This window comes from Anthonomus grandis, chromosome 1, assembly GCF_022605725.1.
Source record: "Anthonomus grandis grandis chromosome 1, icAntGran1.3, whole genome shotgun sequence".
NCBI classification, from domain to species: Eukaryota; Metazoa; Arthropoda; class Insecta; order Coleoptera; family Curculionidae; genus Anthonomus; species Anthonomus grandis.
The window spans coordinates 30,178,862-30,205,874 of NC_065546.1; the positions used below are offsets into that span (position 1 = coordinate 30,178,862).

At 32.3% G+C, this 27,013-nt stretch overlaps 1 protein-coding gene and 1 long non-coding RNA gene across 2 annotated transcripts in view; both read left to right on the forward strand.

Moving 5' to 3' along the window:
- The window catches only part of LOC126733456 (opioid-binding protein/cell adhesion molecule-like), a 562,254-nt gene that overhangs the window by 447,161 nt on the left and 88,080 nt on the right, over positions 1–27,013 (forward strand). Inside the window, exons 3-5 of the mRNA XM_050436774.1 lie at positions 26,181–26,294; positions 26,428–26,574; positions 26,643–26,915. Of these exons, the coding sequence (XP_050292731.1) occupies positions 26,181–26,294; positions 26,428–26,574; positions 26,643–26,915 (534 nt within the window). The remainder of the gene's footprint in view (positions 1–26,180; positions 26,295–26,427; positions 26,575–26,642; positions 26,916–27,013) is intronic.
- LOC126733465 (uncharacterized) lies at positions 8,138–9,335 on the forward strand. Its single transcript, XR_007659717.1, has 2 exons — positions 8,138–8,310; positions 8,809–9,335. It is a non-coding gene; the product is annotated as an uncharacterized LOC126733465 (long non-coding RNA).

The window sequence follows — 27,013 nt, forward strand, 5'->3', positions numbered from 1 at the left end:
TATTCTAGATAGTGGAAGTGAAATTTTTCAGGTAATTAAAGACTACTTTTTTTACTATTTCAAGGTAGGTTAAGCCATTTTTTTTCCAGATAGTTTTAATTAATTTCAGATAATTAACAGCCATTTTCTAACTGTTGTGTGATAACTTCAGTTAATTCTAGGAAAAGAAAGTCAATTTATAATAATTCCAGGCAGTTGAATTTAATTTTTCAAAAATTTCAGATAATTCAAGTGAATTTTTAAAGAATTCCAGGCAAATGAAGGCTATTTTATTACATATTATTTTTTTGTTTGAGACATTTTTTTAAAATTATTTTTCTAATCGATTAATGTCCATTTTGCAATAATTGTAATTAGTTCAAGATTTAAGTAATTTTTTTTCCACAAAATTCAAATTAATTCTTTAATAACCCCAAGTAGTTGAAATCAATTTTTTAATTACTTACAGACAGTTGAAGACCATACTGGATTTATTTTCAAGGATATAAGGTCAGTTTTTTTTGTGGCGCTGCGCCGTCTTGCTGAAACGACAAATTATCTGTCGAGACAGCAGGGTCTTGTTCGTCTGGGTATAGCGCAGCCAAAGCAGGGAAAAGATCTTCTTAAAGAAAATTCAAATATCGTTGTCCTGTTAAGTTTTCTTCGAAAAAGTATGGCCCTATTACTATATTTTCCTCGATTCCAGCCCAAACATTAATAGATTTACGGTACTGTGTATGAGCCTCGGTTAACCAGTGTGGATTTGACATTGACCAGTACCGATAATTTTGCCGATTTACGACACCGTTTAAACAAAAAGTTACTTCATCCGAAAACCAAAACTCATAACACAAACCTACGGTTATTATTGCAAATGTTCATCATTTGCTCGCAAAATTGGTTTCTTCGATCAGGATCGTCCTTATTTAATTCGTGTATTAGTCTAATTTTATAAGGGTGTTATTCACTTGCTTTTAAGATGCGTCTTACTGACGTTCCGGCTATATTATTATCTTCGACGGAGGGCAGAACGTTTAATGACCATGACATGACATGACCTGAAGTTATGAATTTGTGCTCTATTCTACTAACTGTTGACTGAGAAATAGGATGGTTTGGGTATTTGGCATTAAAACCCTGCATTACCCGCGGGTCCCCAAATAGCACCATTACTCGCAGGTGAGCACTATGCTCACTTATACTTTTCACGCCATACCTAAAAAATATATCATTGGGTAAAATAAATAAAATTCGGTTACTAACAAAATATTTTATTTTTAAAATTAAAAGAATTTTGGTACATAAAATGCAACAAAAAATTAACACAAAGTCGAAATGCTCGGGCAAAAATGTTTAGGCTAATTAAACCTGAACTTACCTAATTTAAAAACTTAAACTTAAAAACTGACACAAAAAAAACAAAATATAAATGAAAATCTTACATACTGCAAACTTATTTTTAGTCAGAGTCAGATCTTACACATTCCGTGCAATAAGTAATAGTATGTTCTTTACAAATTGCTCTTAGGCACTTGGCACATTTCGAACTGGTCTTGACAGTAAGAACATTTCGATCTGGATTGAGGTACCTCCGGTTCTGTTATATCTAGTTTTTCTGTCAAAGGTAGGTTTTAATATTATTTAGTTTGCAAGCTTAGAAGATATGGTAATGTTTGTGTTACACGTCGCATCATGTGATGTTTTACAAGCTGTTCTGCCAAACATTTCAGGTATAATCGCCTTGGGTCTTTTGTATCCAGACTGTTGGATCTAAATATGACAAACCCGTTTATACCTGCAATATTGAGGACTGAAAAAAATGCTGTCATAGGCCACCTGCAAGTGATTCTGGATACAAAATAAATGCTTTTTAGCTGATCTACTGTATCAACTCCTGATTTATTTCTGTTATATTCAGTTATAACTTCTGGTTTAAATGCATCACCTGATTCAGGATCAATTGTATAATTTTCATGAAATGTAGATAACAGCAACACATTTTTATTTACCTGCGGCACATAGGACACTAATAAACAATCTATTCCAAAAGCAAACATACTGCTACATATCTTTCTCTCTTTAGTTGCAACAAAGATTTTTGGAATTTCATGCTTGTTTTTGCGTATCGTTCCAACCAAAGTTAATCTTTTTTTTAGGAGATCTAGAGCTAAAGGAACTGACGTAAACCAGTTATCACATGTTATATTGCGCCCCGAGTTTGCTATGGGCTCACACAAACGATGTACTACACTGGCTGGGCTGTTGTCAATCATAAATGGACCCTCTGGTTGTTTGCCAGCATAAATTTCCATTTTTATTTTGTAAAATACGCGGCAAAAATCTGCCAATGCAAAAATTTTAATTCCGTACTTGTTGGGCTTGCTTGGTATATATTGCCGAAAGCTACAGCGTCCACGGAACCCTTCCAACATGTCGTCAATCGTGCAGTTTTCCCCTAGAGTGTAACAAGCCTGGCATCTTTTTTGAAACTTTTCTTGAAAATATATCTCTTATTGGTGCAAGTTTGTCGATTTTTCTTCTTTCAGCTCTAGTCGAAATATCATAAAACCGTAATGAGCGAAGTAATAAATAAAAGCGATTTTTGGACATTACCAGCCTAAAGAATTCAGGAGCTGTTACATCAGTAGCCCAGAGGTCATTCAGATTCGTATGTCTCGATTTTAAAATGCCTGCCATGTACGAGATACCAAAGACAGCTTTAATTTCTTCAGCATCTGTATCCACAGCATTGCTTGGACGGGAAAAATTCTCACGGATACTAGATAGATAAATATTTGTACATCGGACAATTCCGTCAATAATTTGATCCGTTATAAATAAATTCCAAGTTTCAAACGGCGTTAGCGCAGTTTTCGCTTCGGATTTTACTCCCGGTAAATGCGTTATTATATTATGGCATCTAGCACGACTAGTTTTAGGCTTTCTGTTAACTTTCCAAATTGTTTTTCTGTCTTTACCTATATAATTTGGGCCATCTTCAGACCAACGCGTAGAAGACACAGAATCATCGGAATCGTCCGCGGAACTCAGAGTCAGTATTAAAGTCCAAATTATTTTCGACACAGTCTTCATCCTTTAGTCGTTCTTCTGGAACTCCGTGTTCTCTAGCAAGTAGCTCTTCTTGCTCCAGCTCTTCAAAGATTTTTAACAGTCTTGCTTTTTAGCATCCATGTTTAACTCGCCCATCTAGAAAACGATAAAAAACACAACTCCGCAAAAACACAAAATAAACTAGTTCATTCTTACAGATATATCTGACAAAACTGACTAACACCGATACTCGCAGGTAAGCAATTCGCTCACTTTCCAACATACACGCACTAAGGATTCGTGTAGTAGAACTAAACGCGTCGCAGCGTCCAAATCACTTAGATACAATTGTACCTAATACTACTGGTGGGGATTAGGTGGACGCAGTGTTGCCAGATGATTGGGTGAGAATTATGGTACATTCTGGCCAAAATTATGGAATTTTGTATAAAATTATGGTACAATCATACAATTCTGTCAGTACACAACCTTTTCCTATGTATGACGTCACGTCACAGTCGCGCCGTCGCCAAACTTATAAAATGTGTTACATTTTGTTGATAATGGATTATGAATTTAATCAAATTTCCTATTCTCATCATTTCTTTTAATTGAAAGAACGACTTCTAGTAGAAATAAAATACTTTTTGAACAAAGATAGTAATTTATTGAAAATTTAACAAAATATTTCACTCAAAATCTAAATTAAAAATAAACATTAACACAAATACATATACAAATTTGTATATTGTAATATTTGTATTTGTAATTTTAACCAACCTTGAAACGACTTATCGAATTCCCAATCCTTTCGATAGCTTTGATAGGGTCTATTTGCTCGTCTATTTTTATTTCCAAACTTAACTTGTTTTAAGTTTCGTTCACTATTTTTATCTTCGGATTCAGAATCAGAAATATTTATATGTTTTCGTTTTAAGCCGGAGTTGGAGGTCATAATCTTATAATAATTATTGAAGCTTTATTCTTTATTTCAATTTCACCCCAACCCCCAACAGCCAAAAGCAAACAAAAATAATAACAAAATAACTTAACCTCAAATAATAAAAACAAATGACAGACTGTTGACGTTTAGAAGGGTTGTGTCTTAATGTAGTTTTGTGTTTAATGGGATTTTTCATGTACATTTCGCATTTTACTGCGAAATTGTTCATATCATATTAATATAAAAAATAATCATAGAAATTTATAAAATTAAAAAAAAAACAAAATTATGGTACAACTATGGTACATTTCTGATTATGGTACAAATTATGGAGCAAGCAAAAAATGTTGCAAAATTATGGTACAATTCCATAATTATGGTACGTCTGGCAACACTGGGTGGACGGGACTAGCGTCTGTCGCCTGGAAATCACTGTGCCTCTGCAGTCAGATGTGTGGTGCTACGTTGCCGCTATTCATATTAAAATACCGACTGCATAATATGTTGCGCGCCGCGCCGGCAGCTCTGAGAGATATTTTTTAAGGTGGTGGTTAAAAATAAAATAGTTTTGTGTTAAATGGAGGATTCTTTTATTAATTATTTTTTTAAAGGTTATATCGCTACGTACAGGGTACAGTAATAGGTCATTATGTACCTATTTAAGTACCTATACCTAATTTATATGGATTTTTCAGTTTTGGTTATTAATATTAAATAGTTATCCTTCCTTATATACTAAAATGGGTGACATTTAACATTAGTGCAATCGGAATTACATTACAAAATTAATTAATATGATTAGAATAACCTAATTCAAGTCAATTCCAAAAAGAAAAAATGAGGAATTTTAATTTTTTATTATAATATCAATAATTTTAATCTGGAACTATGTTTCGACGCGTAGTAATAATGTCAGCGTGTTGGGACTTTCTATTGAACCATTAGTGACAAGCGAAGCGCAAAAATTTTTGTTTATTCTAACGGGTTTGGGGTAAGGGGAAGCGGCGCGCCTGGGTTGGAGTGAGACTTGATTTTAGAGTTAGATCTCAAAACGGACATCGGCCATGGGTTGGAGCCTCCCATCGGTTAGATTAGTGTATTTTGAGCCGCGTACCGGGAATATTAACTTTATTCATTATTTTTTTTCGTTTTCACGCAAAAAACTTAATTTTTCCGCATTTTTTTCCTTTATAAATAAAAATACTATACAATGCCTCTCCTCTTTAAATTTTCTTCATAAAACGTTTACTTTTAATTGCACTAATATTAAATAGACCCCTAAAATGAATTAAGAATTGATAAAGATACCTACTACGATTTCAATGAACTCATAATGTAATAAAATCACATGCCATTATTTTATTCAACCATTCATGAGATAAATGTGTTGAAAATTGTGCTTGCTATGACTAGGAAACTGTGCAGGATTCTAAAGATGGTAAAAACATATTGCACTTTTCTGAATGTAACCATTAACCTTTGAATTGGTAATTTTTAGGATTTTCAATTTAACATTCTATATAGGTATTAATTAGGCACAGCTTTACACATCTTTTATGTATATGCGCAATTTGCTATTTTAATATATTAATATTATTAAACTGTAACCCTAATAATATTTACCTCGTTATTCTTACTTCTATGCGTTTTTAAATGTTGTTTCCAACGATTTCTGATCGTAAACACTTCTTCACAATGCAAACATTTAAAATTGTCAGTTCTAATTCTTAAATGAGGAGCTATCTCTTCCCGTAACTCCGGATGAAATTTCCATGCACTCGTAAATGAGTGATTCTTGTAAACAAGCGATTACAAACTGTACATAATTTATTGGGTTTGGAATCCATATTATCACCGTTGTATAACCTACTTAATATGAATAAATAAATCCAAAAATCTCATCCATTCTTCTCTAAGAGACCAACATACAAAATTGACGAAAAACAAATAAAAACACAAAGTCACAGATATTGTCAAAAGCAGACAAGGGTAATTGCTTAGTCATTCTAAACAAGACTGATTATATTCAAAAGATATTGGATTTTCTGGACTCGGATGATTTCATTACAGTTAATAGAGACTCCACCTATTCATATTTTACGAAAGTTAAGCAAACATTGGACAGATGTAGCTGAACTCTCGATTTCTTTAACACTAAAAAAGAAAAACTGTATCCTATGAATCCTAGAACTCCGATGCTTTATGGTCTCCCCAAAATCCATAAGACCGATTTTCCCATAAGACCAGTGGTTTCCTTTGTTAGCTCCCCATGCTATAATCTTTCCTCTTGGTTGAATAATGTTCTCAGGGAGGTGACCAACTTTAAAAGTGTTTATTCGACTAAGAATTCTGTTTATCTAATCAACAGTTTGAAAAATCTGATTATCCCTCATGGTTCTAAACTTATTTCCTTAGATGTAAAAAATCTTTTTCCCAGCATCCCTCCCAAAGATTGTTTAAAGAACTCTCCTATTAAAAACATCTCTTAGTCGTATAGTCATTGAGGGTTTTTTAGACTTACTCGATATAGTGATCAACCAAAATTTTTTCCTGTTTGACAATAAAATTTTCAGGCAGGTCTCAGGTTTGGCTATGGGTTCTTGTCTTTCCCCTCTGCTAAGCGAGATTTTCATGAGTCATCTAGAAAGAGAAATAGTTGAGGGTAGGTTTAGAGATTGCCTCACGATATATAAGAGGTATGTGGATGACATTTTTATAATCTGGAATGGCAGGGAGGAAGACCTACCAAATTTTTTTAGTGTCGTAAATTCCTTACACCCTAACATTTCATTCACAATCGAAGAAGTAAAAGATGGTTGTTTGTCTTTTCTTGACCTTCTAGTTAAGAAATGCAACAGTAAACTTAAAATATATCGTAAGCCCACTACTACCGATAATGTAATTCAGTACTCTTCAAATTCTCCCTACTCATATAAATTTGCCTCCTTTAATTCGTTTTTCTATAGATTGTTTAATATCCCCTTGTCAAAAGAAGCTTTCGCTAAAGAATTGAATATTATAAAACATATTGCTCTTAACAACGGATTTCCCCTTCATTTAATAGACAAAATTTATTACAAATTTTTAAATAAATATAAATTGACCTACAATATTGTTCATAATAAGGACTCAATAAGTTCCTTCAGATCCTTGACCTTTTTTGACTCTATCTCCGTAAATTTAGTAAGATTCTTTAAATCTCTAAATGTAAAAATCGCGTATAAGACAGTCAATAATTAAAAGAATTATTCAGTAGAGCGGACAAGGCAGGCATCCTTTCTAAATCAGGAGTTTACTCTCTAAAATGTGACGATTGCAACGCAATATACATTGGCCAGTCTGGAAGAAAAATCTCTACACGCATTAAAGAACACGTAGCGCTTTTTGAAAAATTTAAAATTACCAATGTCAGTGATACCAAATCAGCGTTTGCGAATCATTTGCTGGCCTCTATTCATAATTTTTCTCCGGGGGTGGGAGCTGAAATGCTTCATGAATGCCCTAAAGGTAAGAAGCTTGATCTTCTGCAGAAAATGGAAATTACAAAAGCTAAAAAGAGTCCTGTTCTCGTGTGTGTGAATGACGTGTTTACTTTCGAACATAATTTAATTTTTAACAATTTAATTTAGCTAAAAAAAATTTACCTCGACTAATAAGTTTTCTTTATCGCATTCAAAAACACCCTGCGCGCTAAAATCACTTTATATCAATACTTCCTGCCTCCTGCCTCCGAAAAATCCTAACGAGAAGTGCGAGGCTGCGAGACTGCGAGCGAGCACATGCATACATAACGGCTCACCCAGAATGCGTTTTAATCATAAAATATGATATCTTTTATGAAAGCGGCAACATTGGCTATGCTCTGCCGCGAGAGCGAGCGCCGGCGGCACAAGGAACGGTGGTTCCGCAGACGCTAGTGTGGACGGGCGGGTCGATAAGTGCAAGACTTTTATTGCAGTGCCGAAAACAACACTAGAGTCCATAGAGAAATGAATATTAAAAGAGTGTTTGAAAGGTAGCCTAAATTGGTCATCAAGTTTTAAACCTTAACCTAAGATATTTAGTTCGGTTAGACGGCATCGAGGGCCAACTTCTGTCATAATTGTCATTATTATTATCGATTTTCTTTCCTTCCTTGCCATCACCCACCTTCCCATCATCGATCGTCGCCATTGCTTATTCCTTTTTATTTGGGCGTCCATTGGGTGTGTTCTTTTGTTTTTTTCTCAACAAAAAATAGTTAAAAATGTAGCTTAAAGTCATTAAAGTGTAATTTCATCATATAGGCAGAAGCTTTTTTGTTGTTTTATTGTGTGGTTTCAGATCCCTAGGATGGGGTAAGTGCAATTTTTTTATCAAATAGTTTTCACCATGTTGTAGGTCACCTAAAATTGTTGTTTACCATTTTAAAACTGCCCTAATAATGTCATCACCAGGAAAATTAATTTTTAAATGCAAGGCACCCACTTGTTCTAATACATACTATTGTCCTATTGAAGATTCATACAAAAATAAAATTTTCTTTAAGTTTCCTGAAAGTGACATTATTAGGAGGTCCCAATGGTTTAAAATACTTGGTTTAAGCCCAACCTCAACAAGGTGTTATTTATGTCAAGACCATTTTGAGGATATTTCATTTACTAGTACTATACATACTCATTTAAGAAAGTGTGCTCTCCCAATTGCTGGCCCAAGTATTATTCAAAATGCCCCAGTACTGGTTGAGGCTCAAGTACCTTGGGAAGATACATTGACTTTATTATCTGCTATCATAATCCAGCAATCTCAATATAATGTTCAGAATGAACATAATTATGCTAGACCATTTTTACTAGGTCTGACGAAAGGTATCATCAGTGCTTTGCTGCTAGGAAGTACCAAAAGCACAATAAGTGAAACAACTTCCATTCTACCAGGTCACTACTCAAGGAGGTACCTCACCTCGATAAGGTGGGAGTAAGATCCAGGGATGCTCTTTGAATATTTAAGAAAAAGGACTGATGACATCTAGAATTAAGGGTATACATCAGTGTCAACTAATTTTTAATATCATACTCTCCATAAAGAATATTTTAATTACAGGATTAGTTTTTATATATTACCACTCCCCTAACATTTTTGGGTACCCTCTGTACAAAAAAGTAGGTAGTAAACGTAAAATTTTTAGGGCATATTTTTGAGAAATATAGTTTTTATGTCTGTAAATAATTAATTTATAAATTTGATAAATTGTAATTTTTGTATCATATCCTCAAAATGTAAAATGTAAAAAGCAAAATACATACCATGGAGTGTTGTACTAAAGCAGCACAAAAACAAATTGTATCAGGATCCCTTTTAAGACAATAAATTATAAACTTACTTTACAATTGACTTAAATTCTACCCCTACCCTTGTTATTTGCTGATAACAGTGAAATTAATATTGTTAGTATCGAGCATTTAATTCTCAAAATAGGACTAAATATATTATACTTAATCTCTAAAATATTGTCTTACATAATTGACCCATTAAATCTTTTTTTGATAGCGTATTGGGCTGTAAAATCTCTTTCACATTCTCTAAAAATCAGTGAAAAAGTGCAATTAACGATTTATTTTTTTGAAGGGCCTAAATGCATTAACTTAACAGCTTAAAAGTAGATTTGATGAATTTAATGTCAAAACACTAACGTATTCAATTAAAAAATGTATAAAATAAACTTAAATTACAAACATTATCACTCTTAGCCTCTTCAAAAATTAAATTAATACACTTGCACTATTTCATAATTTTTTAGAGTTTGTGATCGAGATTCACAGCCTTTACGCTGTTAAAAATTGATTTAATGGGTCAATAATTTTAAATTTCGCGCCATTCTAAAATTTTGAATAGCCGAACTAAAATAATTGACATTTGTCACAGTCGGTAAAATAGTCTACTGTAATACCGATCCGTCATAGAAATGACAGGCAGATTTCTATGACGGATCGGTATTACAGTAGACTATTTTACCGACTGTGACAAATGTCAATTATTTTAGTTCGGTTAGACCGCAACCGCACGCTGCAATCGAGTTTAGGGTAAAGATGATGCCTACTTGTCACTATGGGATTGAACCCTCTCATACTTTTTAATTACTCTATGCTAGAGTCTAAAGAACACTCAGTCACAAAATAAAAAAGTGGTGGGGACGCTGCCGCTCGTAGGCCATGTCAACGATGAATCGAGCTGTGTTGCCGGATGGCACTTTTTTTAAATGGTTTTCCGCCAGGAAATTAAAATAGAAAATTGAATGTGCGTGTGTATGTATTTTTTATTTTGTTTTACTAGACAGAAAAGCAGGAGATTTAATGCCGCGGCTAGCGGCGTTATAAAATAAAAATTATATATTTCTTAGGCTGGTTTTCATCCAAGTTTGCAGCTCTTAGATAATTCTTTTATAGTTTTTTATAGGTAAGGTCCCTATCATATAATCATGCATTTTATAAATCATTCAAAAATGCATCATTACAAAGATATACAGAATATTAAAATATTTATCTAAAATTTTAAATTAATTAATATTTTTTAGGTACAATTCAATTAACTCCCATAAAAAATACAAAAACAGGGGTAATAATCTTTTTTGGTTTCGATTGTTCAGTTGCTTATAGTTTTTTTTTTCGCAAAAGATGTGTCGAACGATAACAAAAGAATTTTTTTATTGTTTGAACAAAGATTCCAGAAATGATTTTTAATGAAAAAAAAAGAGTAACAATCTTTTTTTGATTAAAAAATATCTAAGATATGTATACCTAGTCTTAAAAATAATAATAAATTTGGAAATTTTAATAAAAAAAATACAGCTTTTTTCTTTGTAAAGCATTTTGCAAATGGAGTTTTAATGTAAATATATTTTATTTGAAGATAAAAATAACATTTGTAAATGTCATCAAGATGACAGCTAAACGCCGTCTTGGAAAAAAAGGTATTGGAAAAAAAAAGTCTTGTGATCATTTTAAAGGTCTTATTGAGTATTGAGCATTTTTTATTTTATTATACAGGAGGTCTCTATTTTAACTTGTCTCAAAGTGGGAGGCTAAAAAACACTTTTTTTTTACATTTTTATTATAAATATTTTACTAGTATCAATAAATTACCCAAAAATAACGATATTTAACTCAGTCTTATAGTAGGTTTTTGCTTAAAAGCTGAACAGCATTTTGGTTGATTTCAGTTTGAGTATGTATCATTTTCTTTCCAGTAAATTTACCAGACTTCTTCTTTTTCGTGGAGAACAATCTTCTCTGAGGAACAATATTTTTATTAGGAGCTGGGGTGTCTGTTTTTAGAAAAGACTTTGTTTTTTCCCTGATGGCCGTTAATGATGGATTAGCTGGAGCCATCAATCTTTCAAGGCATTCTATTTCTTCGTTAGTTTTAACTGAACTCAAAGTTTCCTGGATGGAAGTCAGAAACTTTTCTTTACGTTTGCTGATATCCTGGCAAACTGGTTTGTTTTTGCTTAACTCTAATATAGCTGATTCACAATTTACATTGGTGTCTGATTCATCTAATACTAGATAATCACTATGCTCTGCATTATCCCCTAAAAAAAATTATTATCTAATATATCCGGTACCTTAATTATATCAAATTACAACTAGAAAGTTATATTAAGTATTATTAAAGGTTTTAATTATTAAATTTATGGGGAACTGAAACCACTTCCAGTAAAATCCAAACTAACCCAAATGATGCACCCAAACTTATTGCTCATTTATTATATCAAAAATTGCCATTCTAGCAGCACAAAACATAGCACAAGACTTAACACACGCAAATTTAATTTCGATTGGCTAAATAATAACAAACTGGTGGCCTAGAAAGATCTCAATAGACAGCCGCAGTTTGTTTGAAAATGTTTGGTGATGTCCTAATATCAGGGCTTCGGGTAACTATTACCCCAGTTATACATAGGATTTACTTATGTATAAGTATCTATAGGTATATACATAAATAATAAATTAAAGAACCATAGAAAAGTTTTCCATTAAAATAATGATATATTTTTTAATCAATAAATGATTTTCTTATCTACCAATTATTATAATAAATAAAAATTATTACCTTTATTTTTTAAGATTGGTGTATCTTTAATTATTGATTGAGCCACTAAGTGGATATGTTTACACATATTAAACTTGATAGCTGAGTCCACGCAAGAACACTGAAACTGATGGATACATATGTTATTACAATCCAAACAAATGATTTGACAATTTTTGCAGTCAGTTTCTTGTTTCTGCACTAGATACATTTCGTCACAATTTTTAGACAAAACTTCCCAACCTTCATTAGATCGAATAAGTTTGGTAGGATCCATTTTTTTCATTATGTTGTGCCGTGATCTGAGATTTTACTGCATATTTTCCCTTTGTTATTTGCTAAAAATAAAATAAGTTTACACCCTCTATGTAATAAATGTTTGCAACTTTTTTTACCAATTAGTCTGCTAATTAATTTGTCTCTAACAAAACGCATTATTGCTGCAATGCCTTTATCCAATCTTTTTACGTTTTTCCCTTTTAAGTACATATATTTTATTGAGCGATGCATCCTCTCTAAATGCATGTTAGTATTAATACCAGCATGCAAACGATAACAATACGCTCAATATTCACAATTTATCGCATAATACTCCTTAAAATATTTAATAAAATCTGCAGATTCTTCATCATTAATATTGCAAAACTCTATCAACATCCTCCGAAACGCCTCTGGGTCGCGTTCTGTTAGCAGAGTTCTTAGGTGCTTATAGATTAAAACCTATAAAACCAAAATTAATATCTTAATTTAATAAAAGATGTCAAATATGATATACAGGGTGGACCACCGGGACTGCATTAATGGATTATGAGAAAACTATGCATTGGAATTTTTTGAAAATTTGTCAACGTGGCAATGTCGTTGGGGGACACACGACTAAAATATCTTGACAGTTGTGACACTTCCTTGTTCTGGTTATACTGGAAGTAGATGTCAACTTCCTTATTTTAAATAAAACACTCTATATATTATTGCATTTTTAGATTCTAAGTTAAATCTAAAAATTTGATATAACACATGTTGTACTTTAATCAAGTCGTTTTTAAACTATAGAGACAGTTGAAAATCGACTTTTTTCAACTTTGAGATGCTGTAGAGCCATAACTATTTTTCATAGGGCGAAATGATTATCACATTCCTATCGTAACTTTTTAAGGGCAATCTTATGGTATATTTTTTAGCTACCTTAACTGTCAACATTTTTGACATTTTTAGGAAAAAAAATGACAAGTGACATTTTTTTTTAGTTAAATACATCTTAAAAAGTTAAGACAAGAATGTAAAAATTATTTGGTTCTATGACAAATAGTTATGGCTCTATAAATAGTTATAGCCTCTCAAAGTTGAAAAAAGTTGATTTTCAACTTTCTCTAGTTCAAAAACGACTTGATAAAAGTATATCATGTGAAACATCAAATTTCTTAGAATTTAACTTAGAATCTAAAAATGCAATAACATATATAGGGTGTTCTATTTAAAATAAGGAAGTTGACATTTACTTACGGTATAACCGGAAGTGTCACAACTGTCAAAACTGTCAAAATATTTTAGTCGTATGTCCCCCAACGACATTGCCACATTGCAAAATTTTCAAAAAATGCCAATGCATAGTTTTCCCATAACTCATCGATGCAGTTTCCGGCGGTCCACCCTGTACCTATGTATATGATAAATGATATAGGTACATATACATATATAATAAATGATGCCAAAAATACATACTTGAGCCTCCCGAGTTTTAATTTTGTTTAAATTCTTTCTCCAGGATCTGTCCACGTGCCAGGTGCAATAAAGCCTACAATATTAATTAAAATGTACAAACTGAGTTTTTATAAAATAAGGCTATTTTACCTTTTTTGCGGAATGCCCATTACACTAACCCAGGCATTAAAAAAGGTGTCTGCCAAATCAGACATAAAAATTGTTGGTGTTAATGTTTCTTTCAACTTCTCTTTTATAGTTTAAAAAAATACTGTTAATGCTAATGCATCCGATCGGTTAGATATTAAAAAAGCACAAGGAAATCCTTCCCTTAGTTCATCCAAAACTAATAAGGTATTTAGCTCAAAATTATAACTATTTAGACCATGTGTCCCATCTAGGCACACACAATCGCTACCATATTTTTTTAGCATGTCCAATTGTGCCTCAGTCATAATTATTAAAAAAAAATCTTCCTGCTTTAAACTTGGGTGACTTTCTAGATAGACACCTTGGGGCTTGTAAAACAAAACACAGTTGCCCTCCTCTTCCATTTCTCTAACCCACACATCTACACTTACTGCATCGTTTTTATGTCTTACTGCCTTCGATTGTAGATTGTATGCTATTTCAATATTATACAAATCTTTTCTATTTAAAAGGTGAATTCTTTGTAATGAATTGTCATAAATTGAATCCCTAATTTGATCCAATGTATCGTCGAATGGGATTTTCATAGCAATTTTTTTAGCCAAGTCTTCTCTTTCAGTTAAGGTTAGACTCAGGTGCTTTAATTCATTTTTATGTCCTACATGTGTGCCAGTATATTCAATAGTATATGTGCCATTAATAAAACACTTTTTTACAATTCTTGCAGGACAAAAATTGTTTATTTTAACCTTGTGTTTTCAAAGTCTTTAAACCTCTTCCTTTTGACTTAAAAAAACCTGATCGATGGCAGCAAAAAGTACTCACTTTATAATTTTGAAGGGTTTGAGTGCGTTTACAAATAAATCTGGACTTTGTTTCCTGTTCTATCTTTGATTTCCATTGCAAAAATTCAGTTTCATTTGCAAATATTAATTTTTCCACAACACATGAAATATCGTGAACAACTTCCAAATATTTATTGAGGTTAGCTCGGCCAGTAGAAGAAAAATTGCACAAAGGGCAATGATTTTTAGGGATCTTCTGAGAAGCAGAATTTTGGCCATGTTCACTGTGATTTTTTTTTCTATGAGAATTAAAATGTTTTTTAAGGCTAAAGTTTTTCCCACATTCACAATTGAATTTATAATTTGAAGGGACTTTATATGCCTTTCTCTTCCCTGTTCCCTTTCCAACTTCAGAGTTTGCGGAAGTTCCCTCCTCCATTCTAATAAATAAATATAAATATTAGTTAAAAACTACTTGCCACAAATTATAACTTCACCTAGTACACAATTAGGTATCAGTTAGGTATTCCAGCAATGTTTTTATTGGATAAATCACAAACACAAATCTTTAGTTTTCACTCACCAGACTATAACCAGACATAAAATAAACAGCTAACGCTAAGTAAAAATACAAATAGGTATTACACTATATAACACTGTTATTATCATAGATAAATAGCTACACGACTACGTTGTCTAAAACTAAATTCGTAACCGTCGTACTCATAACCTCTAACTTGTCAACTCTAAATGAATCACCAAACAAACACACGCTATGCTATGCCACTGCACTGAAGAACTGGCAACATAGCACTTACCGCCTTAATTATAAATTTTGTGACCGAGTGTGCTTTAGACTCAAGTGAAAACAACAAAAAGGTGAGCGCCGCGCTCACCCTTCGAGTAACGCAGGATTAAACAGGTCACTTATTTCTTTTTACGCACTCGATCCCCGTACCCTAGCATCATCAAAATTTCAATTCGTTGGATTTCCGTTAATTTAGCTATAATTTCTTCTGATAAAAACTTAATTTTCGAACTGACAGTGACATTCGAAAATGGAGATCCTTAACAAGTGCAATCGTGGAAATAGAAACAATTGGCAGTGTTTATAACATTAGTTTTATCCTCGATATTACCCTAATTTGTAAATAGACGTACTTATTTGTATTCTTGATATTTAAATGTAAATATTTCGGAAAAAATTGAGTTTGAAAAAAGGTGTATTATACATAACTTGCTTGGAATTTCGCCTATATTTCATAAATGCAATAAAAAATATTGCATTCCATTAAAAAAAATGACCGATGACATCATATCTTTTTTTTGTTCCACCCTGTATGCAAAAATTTATGTGAAATAATGCGCAACTTAAAATAAAAATTGACGGGTCCGCGCGTTTTCGCAAAAAATGATGTCTCTAATTTTTATCGAATTTATGCGGAACTTTAGGCAGTCACTGTATATACTTAAAACTAAAGATATACCAATAAATTTGAAGAGAAAGATATATAATAGTATAAAATTTTATCTTACCACTGACAACTTGAACTGGAAATCTTAATTATCCCAAAATGAACTCAAGAGTTTATCAGAGAGTCAAAGAAAAAGCAATGTTAGACATCAGTATAAGAGACAAAACTCAAATAAAGTAATAATAGGAAAAGCAAAGATGAAGGATGTAGTAAACAAAATAGCGAAACTTAAATGGGCAGGGCATATAGTAAAAAGTGACATACACAGATAGCTAGACATCAAGATGGACAAAATTAAGACCTAACAAACTGATTAATAAACAGGGTAGACGTGGAAGGAAGTGAGATGGCCTATGTTCATGAGTGAACAAGCAAAGGCTGAGAAAGAAGAAGAAGAAGTTTACTATAGTCGGATTACCAAACAGATGGAGTAAATGATGTGCGCGAAATATAGGTCCGCCCATCGTGGCAACCTTGGCAGATTTAGACGAGGAGAATTATGCCTACTTATTTTAAATTATTTTACGGTACAGCTTTACTTTGTAAGCAGTTTTTTTTTTAAATATAATACGGTCGCCTGTAAAATGGGTCCAAACCGATTTTGAGGTTGTGCCAGGTAATGATATAATAATCCCTTTTAAGTATTTTGTTATGCAAAGTTATGTTAATATATTGGGGTTTACCGAAAAGGGATAGGTAATCCTAGTAATCGTGCCAGATCAAACATTTAGATTGTAATTGGCCAGATTCATCAGAACCGAGCGCTACCTGAGCGCTGGAAGTTTTGCCTATAATAGTAAGGACCAATAAAAAGTCATACCTGACTCATACCTAAGCAACAATCGAGCGCTCAGGGAGCGCTTTTTTCTGATGAACCCGGCCATTATAAAATATAATTTTATGATCATAATCTGGTTTTGAGAATTACTTAAGTAGTTTTTATCTTTTTTTAAATATGTGTTTTAAAATGAAAGAAGGAATAACAAGTTAGGGGCTGCGCTGGTAGGCCTGTGAGATTTAAATTTATAGATTGAATATATGTATATATTTGTTCCTTATTTAAAAAAGGAACAAATACTACATTTATTTTAAGACATTTTTTACACATTATGTTTATAATTATGTAAAAAATTAAAAAATTATTTTTTACCTAGGTAACATTATTTAAAAAAACAACTCTAGGCCACACCTCCGGCGCAGAACGATCACGTGACCACTCCATCTGTTCGGTAACCCAAGTATATACATGGATAACTGTCAGTGGATGTCATTTATTTGTTTATAAATTTTTTCACAGATCTTGTTAATGCAATTTTAACAATAACAAATAGGACCTAATAAAAAAACCGATGTACGTTATTATTGCAAGAAGTTATAGAGCTTTAGATTTAATTTTTCAAAATATTTATTTCAATTTTAATGGTTAGCTTTACCATTAGTTTTTGGATCAGGTAAAAAAATTTTTTAAAATTTGTTTTTCCTAACATTATTACACTCAGTTACCTTTTTACAGACTATACGTCGATCTCAGTTTTACTGGCGTGCTATAACTCTATCCGTTGCCTTGATCTATACAGGGTGTTTTTTATATATTACGACAAAATTCAGGAACGTGTTCTTTGGACAAAAATTCTCAAAAAAGTTCCTATAAACATAGGTCCTAAGCCTTTTAGATTTTGAGCTACAGGGTGGTAAAGTTTTAACAAAAAAAATATTTTTTTTCGATAAATTAAGTACCCCTGTAGATATTTGTCCAAAGATCGGTATGCAGGGTCTGTGTATACAGAGCCATTTACCAACATACTTTTAACATTTTTATGTTCTCCAGTGGCGTGTGTGCGGGTTTTCCGCTGAATACTTTTATAAAGAAAAATGGTACGCCACTGGTTTTTCTTATATTAAAAAATATTTTTAAATTCCCCGTTTTATTTGCAACATTTTTGATCCCTTGGACTTGACTGTCCGTTAGATGCACGGTTTTCGTATAAAAAATTTAAAAAAATTTTTCTACTTTGACTGATCGCTAAAATTTATTTTTTCTATGATCGTTATAAAAAGTAAGTTTTTTTTTAAATTTTATTTAAAATTTCATCGTAGTTCATTATATGTCACTTTATTTAACATGTTAAAAAAAGTGACATTTGAGTAACGTGTTAATATTTCAGGCTTTCAAAATCGCGAAGTAGCCTCTGAACATAATTTTTTTACGAGTTTAATCTTTTTACTACATTCTTCCTCTGCCCACGATAAAGTTGATATTTGAAAGATTTTGTGATGTTTTAAATTTTAAATCATAGTCACTGTCCGCCAGTTGACAAGATTATTAAGGTTAAAAAAATGGCTAACAATTACACAAATAATAAAATGTGCGATATGCACTTCATTTATGGACTGGCTAACGGAAACGCATAAGAAGCCTTGCGTATTTATGCTGAAAGTTACCCGAATCGTGTTATTCCTCATCACTCCATGTTTACGCGTTTACACCAACGTCTAAGTGAAACTGGCAGCTTTAAAAAACTTACCGCTGAAAACAGACATCCCCGAACAGTTACTCCTCAAATTGAAGAACAGATGCTCAATGAATTCGAGGGAGATCCCACCACAAGCACTAGGAAAATTGCTCAGACGGTACACATTAGTAACTTTGCTAGGCGATTTTCCAAAAAGAACGGCTTTGTGTCGTTGGATGCAAGAACGCATAAGGCAACATGCACCGTTTATAAGAAACATACTTTTCACCGATGAGGCTAATTTCTCCAGGGACGCAATTATGAACTTCCACAATAACCACATATGGCATTATCAGAACTCACATGCTATGGCAGAAAACCGTCATCAGCACCAGTTTTCACTTAATGTATGGGTCGGCATTATTGAAAACTTTCTCATCGGTCCATTTTTTTTACCAGCAAGATTGACTGGACAAGTGAATCAAGAATTTCTTGAAAATGAATTACCAGCGATGCTAGAAGATGTCCCCATTCAGCTGAGACAGCAAATGTTTTTTTTACATGACGGTGCTCTCGGCAGTATTTGGATATTACGTATCCAAATCGTTGGATAGGTCGGGGAAGTATTCACCCTTGGCCCCCACGGTCTCCCGACTTAAATCCGCTGGATTTTTTTTTGTGGGGCCACCTTAAATCACTGGTTTATAGAAATCCAATTGATAATGTGGAGGAATTGCGTAATCGCATTATAACGTCTTGTGACATAATTCGGCAGACACCAGGAATTTGATCCATGACTTGTATTGATGTTGGAAGAGCACACTTTGAACAACTTTTGTAAAAATTATAATATTACTTAAATAAATAATAAAAAATGAAATATTTTTTTATCATTTAAAAACTTGTATTTTAAATTAAAGATTGTAGAAGCAAAAGTTTTAAATCCTCAATTACAATTTTATTAAATTGGGCTGGCTTTTATACTAAATTAATTAATAAAAATTTTATTATTTATTATTAAAATTGCAATAAACTAAAAAAAAACGAATAATTACTAGAATAATATGAGAATACTAGATAAAGAAAGTCCAATCAAATCTGACCAACATGTCCATGGTTTTTAATTTTTTGTGCGAAAACCGTGCATCTAACGGATAAAGTCCAAGAAATCAAAAATGTTGCAAATAAAACGGGGAATTTCAAAGTATTTTTTAATACAAGAAAAACCAGTGGCGTACCATTTTTCTTTATAAAAGTATTCAGCGGAAAACCCGCACACACGCCACTGGAGAACATAAAAATGTGAAAAGTATGTTGGTAAATGGCTTTGGATACACAGACCCCGCATACCAATCTTTGGACAAATATCTATAGGAGTATTTAAGTTATCGAAAAAAAAATAATTTTTTTGTTAAAACTTTACTACCCAGTAGCTCAAAACTTAAAAGGTTTAGAACCTATGTTTATAAGAACTTTTTTGCGAATTTTTGTCCAAAGAACACGTTCCTGAATTTTGTCGCAATATATAAAAAACTCCCTGTATATTAGAAGTACCCAAAATACAACATAAACAGAATGGTATCAAAAATCAATATTCTCGAAAAGTTTTTTAAACTATAACTCAAAACTCTTAAACTCTTAAAAAAAACTTAAAAAAAAATATAAAAAATCTGAAAGTAGAGCATTATAATATTCTCATATCGACTATTATAAAACAATTATCTTTAAATTTAAAACTTACTTTTAAAAAATGACGAACATAAATGAATTGTTAAAGCTATTAAACAGCTCAAAAAAAATGAAAAGAGTTGCAAGACAACTTCATGGCAATAATATAACAATTGCTTTTAAAAATGAAAACAGTAGCAGACGATCATCTTTTCAAAATAAAAAGTAACATAAAATAAAAAAAAGACGTTGACAATGTTATGTAAGTAATGCCTATTTGACCTTAATTAGCAACATAAAACAAAAAAAATATACAGTGTGTATTACCTTATATTAAATAAATAGAGACGTTTTCGAAAAAATGCTTAGACACGTCATTTTCAACCTGTTTATTGTAAAGGCGATATACTGTATATTAATCAACTTTTGGATTCTCTAAAATATCCTAGACATATTTTGTGTCGAATGGTCTATATTAATTTTCAGCTGTTTCGGAGATAGTATATTACATATTGCCTGCTTTTTTGTAAAAATTAAGATTAGAGACAAATAAAACTATTGGTTACATACATTTGTTACACCACATTCATATCTAATAAGTAATACTCGATATTTCTGCTAACGTTACTCAACATCACAACGAAATCGTTATTCATGTTTTTAATTTAGCTAGGCCTCTTAGTTTTGTAGATAATATTTATGACATATCTCCATAAAAATAGATCTAATGATGCCAGATCAGGGGATCATACTGGTCATTCCATCATCTCTCGCCTCCCTGTCCACCGACGAAATTTTCGATTGAGGTACTATCTGAAATAATTTGGGTGGTGCTCTATCTTGCTGAAACCATATGATATCAGTTGAAGAAGTTGTCTATTCTTGCAGTGGAGTTAATAGTTTAATATGTAACTAAAAGTATTTCGGTCATTCTCTACTTAATTTATTTAAAACCATTAATCCAACACGTTTCGGACATAGAACATGTCCATCATCATTGATAACAATTAAGGGGTTCTGCCAAACTTAGAAATCTAGTGCCTCAGACAAGATTAAATGGCTGAAACGAATAAAAATGGCATACATAATAAAAAAACATGTGAATGGGACAAAACTCGGGTTTACTAAAACTTAAAATTACATAATTAAGACAATAGGTCAATAATAATAGGTTATGGCTCGTTTTTTTTTACAAAAGTATTTTATTAATTTTTATTCGTCTAAATCATTTATCAGAGGCACTTGACGTATAAGTTTGACAGCATTCCTTAATTGTTATCCCTGATGGTGGTCAAGTTCTATATCCGAAACATGTTGGATTAATATTTTAAATAAATTTAGTGCAGGATAACCGGAATACTTTCAGTTACTCATATTTATTTATTTATTTATTTATTTACGGGATGTCCCCATTCTAACAAAATTACAAAATAAATTGTATCCTAACCCTAAATGTATATAATTATTCTGCCATTAACAAATATATTATTAAGATATTGTATAATGAACTTAATCTATTAAATAACCAAATTTTCTATAAATCAATAATATATCTATCTAAATATATATAAATATGTAGCAGCCCAAGATATACAAATAAGAGAACACTTCCAATAACTTAACCAAAAACTTCCAAAAAAAATATGAAGCAACTAAAAACATACCATTAAAATAATCAAAATAAGAAAAGTAAAAGCAATCCAATTTATTTGATACTTAACACATGTACTCAACGAGTAAACTCACTCAGACACCTTTTAAGTTTTGAAGGCTTTAAATCCACTAAGTCAAAAGCCTGATTAAATCTATTTCCCAACATGTGAAGTCGATTAATTGGAGAAAATTTACCATAGTTTGTATGGTGATACTCAATCAGAAAAAGGGACGTCTCTCTAAGGACTCTGGTATTGCATCTAAAGTTTATCCGCGATAACAATTCAGGGCAATCAATAGCATTATTAATCAACTTGTGAAGAAATATCATATCACACCTAGTTCGATAGTCCTTAAGAGTCAAGACATATTTAGTCTTGACTTAAGTTTCAATAGGAATTTGCAAAATTTGATAATACTGAAAATATCGTTAATAAATAAATTAAAGAGTAGAGGCCCGAAATGTGACCCCTGAGGCACCCCTGAAGTAACCAAAATAGGAATTGAAAGTGAACCCCTTACATTAACAAATTGTAATCTTTCATGTAGGTAACTATTTAGCCAAGAAAGAAACCACTTAGGGAAACCATATCATCTTAATTTAAAAATGAGCAATGAGTGGATGACTGTGTCAAAGGCCTTTGAGAAATCAGTATAGATAGAGTCGACCTGATGACCCTTCTCAAAAGCCCTGACAATAAAGTTATGATATAATACAAGGTTTGTAGAAGTAGATTTACCCTGCCTATACTCATGTTGCTCATTGATCAAGAGATCTCTACAATGCCAACTAAGATATTTGTTCAGGATAAGCTCAAAAAGATTAGGGATAGCAGATAACATAACAATGGGCCTGTAATTTTTATATCATCCCTGTCACCATTTTTGCATACAGGAGTTATAAAGCTGTCTCGCTATTTCTCAGGGAAAGTTTGTAATTTTAAAGACAAATTAAATAATGTACACAAAAATCTAGAAAAACTATAAACACATCTTTTTACGAAATAGGTAGGAACATTATCAGGACCATAACTCAGTTTGTCCTTAAGACCAAATATAGATTCAAAAACCTCAGACAGGGTGAACTGGATAAAAGGCATGTCGACAGAATTTGCTACTGGAAAATTAAAGTTACTGAGATCAACGTCATCAGAGTGATAAACACTAGAAAAATAGGTAGAAAATAGGTTTGCAATATCCTCCTCCGAATCTGCTGAAATATCATTTAAATGCATAGCATTTGGGATACCATGACTTTTATTAAGGTAGTTAATATGATTCCAAAATTGTGTGGTTTCAGATTAAATTGACTCATTTAAGGTAGCAATATAAGATTTATAGCATTGCTCAGTATGAACTTTACATTGAGTACGTAGATTAGCAAACAGGATATATTCTTTAGCTAAGTTAGTACTTTTTTTGATAGAATAAGATTCCTTAATTCTGGGGAAAACCAACGAGGAAACCTGGAAGGTTTATATATTTTTGTTGGTACATAGAGTGAGATTGCATATAAAACGACTTCAGAAAAGTTATTCACTGAATTATCGATGTTTGAATCATCAAAAATACTAATCCAGTTCACTAAAGAAAAATAATCATTCAAACTTACAAAATCAGCATTTTTAAAATGAAAATAAGTTGTACTATAATCCAACCTTTCAATCCTATCTCTAACCCTAATATCGCAAACTGTTGCTAAGTGGCAAAAGTTGTTTGGAAGAAGATTGTCTAAAGCTTGTTAAACAGTTATTTTATAGCACTCGTCGATATTGCTAAAAATCAGATTCAGAAATACACCATGATTGTTTGGAATAATGTTAGATTGTCACATATTCAAATAAGAAAATGATTTACAAACTACCCTGGCTGGATAGATCAGTGCGCACTCAACTAACAGACCCTCTTCAATTGAGTAATTCCAAGTGGCTGAGGGTAAATTGTAATCTCCAAATAGAAATACAGGTATATTGGGAAAATTGTCCTTAATATTTTCAACTGCTGAGCAATGGGCACGGTAGACTTCTTCTGAAGAATTAGCAGGAATGTAAACACAACCCAAAATATTAGATAGCTCACCATAATCCACTTGAACAAAAATGTGCTCCACATTTAAGATATCAGTCTTGAGTTGTTTGGCTTTAAATTTATTGCGTACTAACATTAATACTCCACTACCACGTTGTTTAGTACTAGTTAAGGAATTGCGATCTAGCCTAAAAATCTGATATTCAGAACTAGCTAATTCATTGTCTGAGTAATGTTCATTTAGCCAAGTCCCAATCAAAATAATGACATCATATTCACATTGCAATATTGGACCACGAAGTTGATCAAGTTTAGTACCAATGCCACCCAGGTTCTGAAAATAAATAGATATGGAGGTTAATGTGGTCGGTTTTTTGGTAGTGGCTTTTTGGTAATTGATGGAGAACCATTTATGAATTTAATAATTAAGTCAGTCTCTCCTTCTTGTTCTCTGCCACGTAGTTCAGATAGAACAGCTTTGAACTGTTCTTGCTGAAGCTTTGTTTTATCATAGCCTATTCTTATGTTACCATCAAGTCTATTCCGCCTTTTCATAGCATTCTTTACCAAAGATGGGGTCGAGTACAACATTGTCATTATTAATTTTTTCTTGCATACTGCTACTTTCAGGCTCAGGAACACCGTAAACCATTAGATTGTTCGCCCGCTCTGCATGATCTTCAATTTCATGTAACGATTGTATGATATTAGTTAAACTTGTTGAGGGTGTGGGGTATATTGTTTGCTTATCCACTGTGATAATTTTCTTTATTAGCATGACAATGAAGTGTCAAGATGCACTCATCAGACAAAAATACATGCTTTGATTGGGCCTCATCATTATCTAACTTCGCTATAATTTTTTGCATTTAATTTTTTTTCAATATTTGAATAATCGATGAATGGACAACATTGAATATTAGTGCTGCTTTTCGAACAGAAGTGTGTGGAACATAATATTCAATTTGAGATCACTTACTGCATTCGAATTTCGTAAAACTGCTTTTTTATTTTTCTGCCCTTCCCTTGGGATAGAGAATTTGATAATTGAAAATTTTTTTATAGAATAAGCGAGCAACTTACATTTGTGTCCGTGAGTTATATTCATACGCAATCATCTGTAGCATTTTTATTTTGTGCATTTTTATTAAATAAACCATTCTTCTGATAAGTAGTTAACGAAAGTCAAACGACTATGACACTGATAACTATTGCTGAAAAAGAAATAATTTCCACGGCCAAACATCTTAAACTAAAGTGAAGAACAGAATTTTATTTATTTTTTGAAATCTCATATTAGTAAGAACGAATATTGAAATGGTTCAGATTTACCTTTGTATCATCAAAATTAAAATGGAAAATGTATTGTTTGTGTTAAAATAAATTTTTGCAATAAATCGGAAATCTTAATACCTCCGCAACTATTGAAAATTGGTATAGGATATTGTACATGAAATATGTCGAAAATATTTTAAACCAAACAAAAATTGAGCATTATCCAGGGTGTCGCATATAAAATAAGAAAGTTGATATTGGCCACTGATATATTATGACAGACCCTGTATTTTATTATTAAAAAATATAAGGAAGTAAAAATACCTATTGACATGTCTGAGCTGGATTTTTCGAGAACACTCCCATTTATTTATTATAGAATTAATTTATAATATATTCTAGCTTGTTCTTTTTTTATAAAAAAATAATAAGATTTATTATTTGAATCGTCTTTCAAATAGCAAATCTTATTATTCACGACGGCAGATCTCACAGCTATTGTCCAAATTTATCTCCCATGGTAAATGTTTATAAAAAATAGAAAACTGTAGATCACGAAAATCCTATAGATCCGTAAACTTATTATAGTTTTATAATTATTATTATTATCGAAGACGATCTACCATATACGTATGTAAGTTTATATGCTGTCCTTTCATATTGATAGAATGTTTCTCTTAATATATGCTGTAAGTATAGAGATCTATCATCCTAATTATAATTTTTTTGACCTATAGCAAACAAAAAGAATTAAGCAAGCCATAAAATCTAATGATTAAATTTCAACCACATCGACTTAAGTTATGCATATTATCCAGAAAATTCTGAAAACTTCAATAATTTACCGTTATTAAACCAATTAATTATTTTTTTTAATCTCTTGAGCTAGCCGTTACATTACCGTGTGCAATTCGCAAAATAATTAACAAAACTTTATCGTATTTTCCAGGCAGCTACGTGTTGGCGTGGAAACGAGGTATTGCAGTTTTGACCGCCGGCCCAGTCAAAGTTTCTCCGGATCCGAGACTCCGAGTTTTACCTTCGCCGACAATCGAATCGCCAGGTGAGATTAATTGACTACGGTTAAACCGTGTAATCGGGCTTAATTAAACTCGGTCACGACTTTTTCTTCGAAGTCAATTCTTTGTTAATACCATTTATCTATTTTCGGACTTTCTTTTCGTTTTCTTTTGCAGCTCCGATTATCGGTGGAGTACCCGAACTGTCTGGGGGTGGCTACAGTTTAGAGCTTAGAGATGTTAAACCCCAAGATGCTGGTGATTATATTTGTCAACTCGGTACTATTGAGCCTAAGGAAATTGTACATACCCTTGAAGTTTTAGGTACGGAAGTCACTTTCTTTTTTTTTCACATTTTTTATACCATGCCTTGAAAAAAAAATTGTTTACAGTTCCAGCTCGTATACACTTTGTATCACACGTTGGAACTGTGGAAGTATCACAAGGGCAAATGGTGAAAATGGAGTGTAGAGCTTCGGGTAATCCAGTACCAAAGGTTTCTTGGACAAGGAAAAATAATAATATGCCAAGTGGTGATAAAAGTGTCGAGGGGTTGACAATGGTGATACAGCATGCGGACAGACACTCTGCCGGACAGTACCAATGCTCAGCTGATAATGGGGTTGGTGAGCCTGATACTAAGCATATCACCATCAATGTTTTATGTAAGTACTAGTAACATCCAACTAAATTATGCTATTTTTATAAACTACTCAATAAATCCAGCCACCCGAAGCAATTATTTAAACTAGTAACCATATAA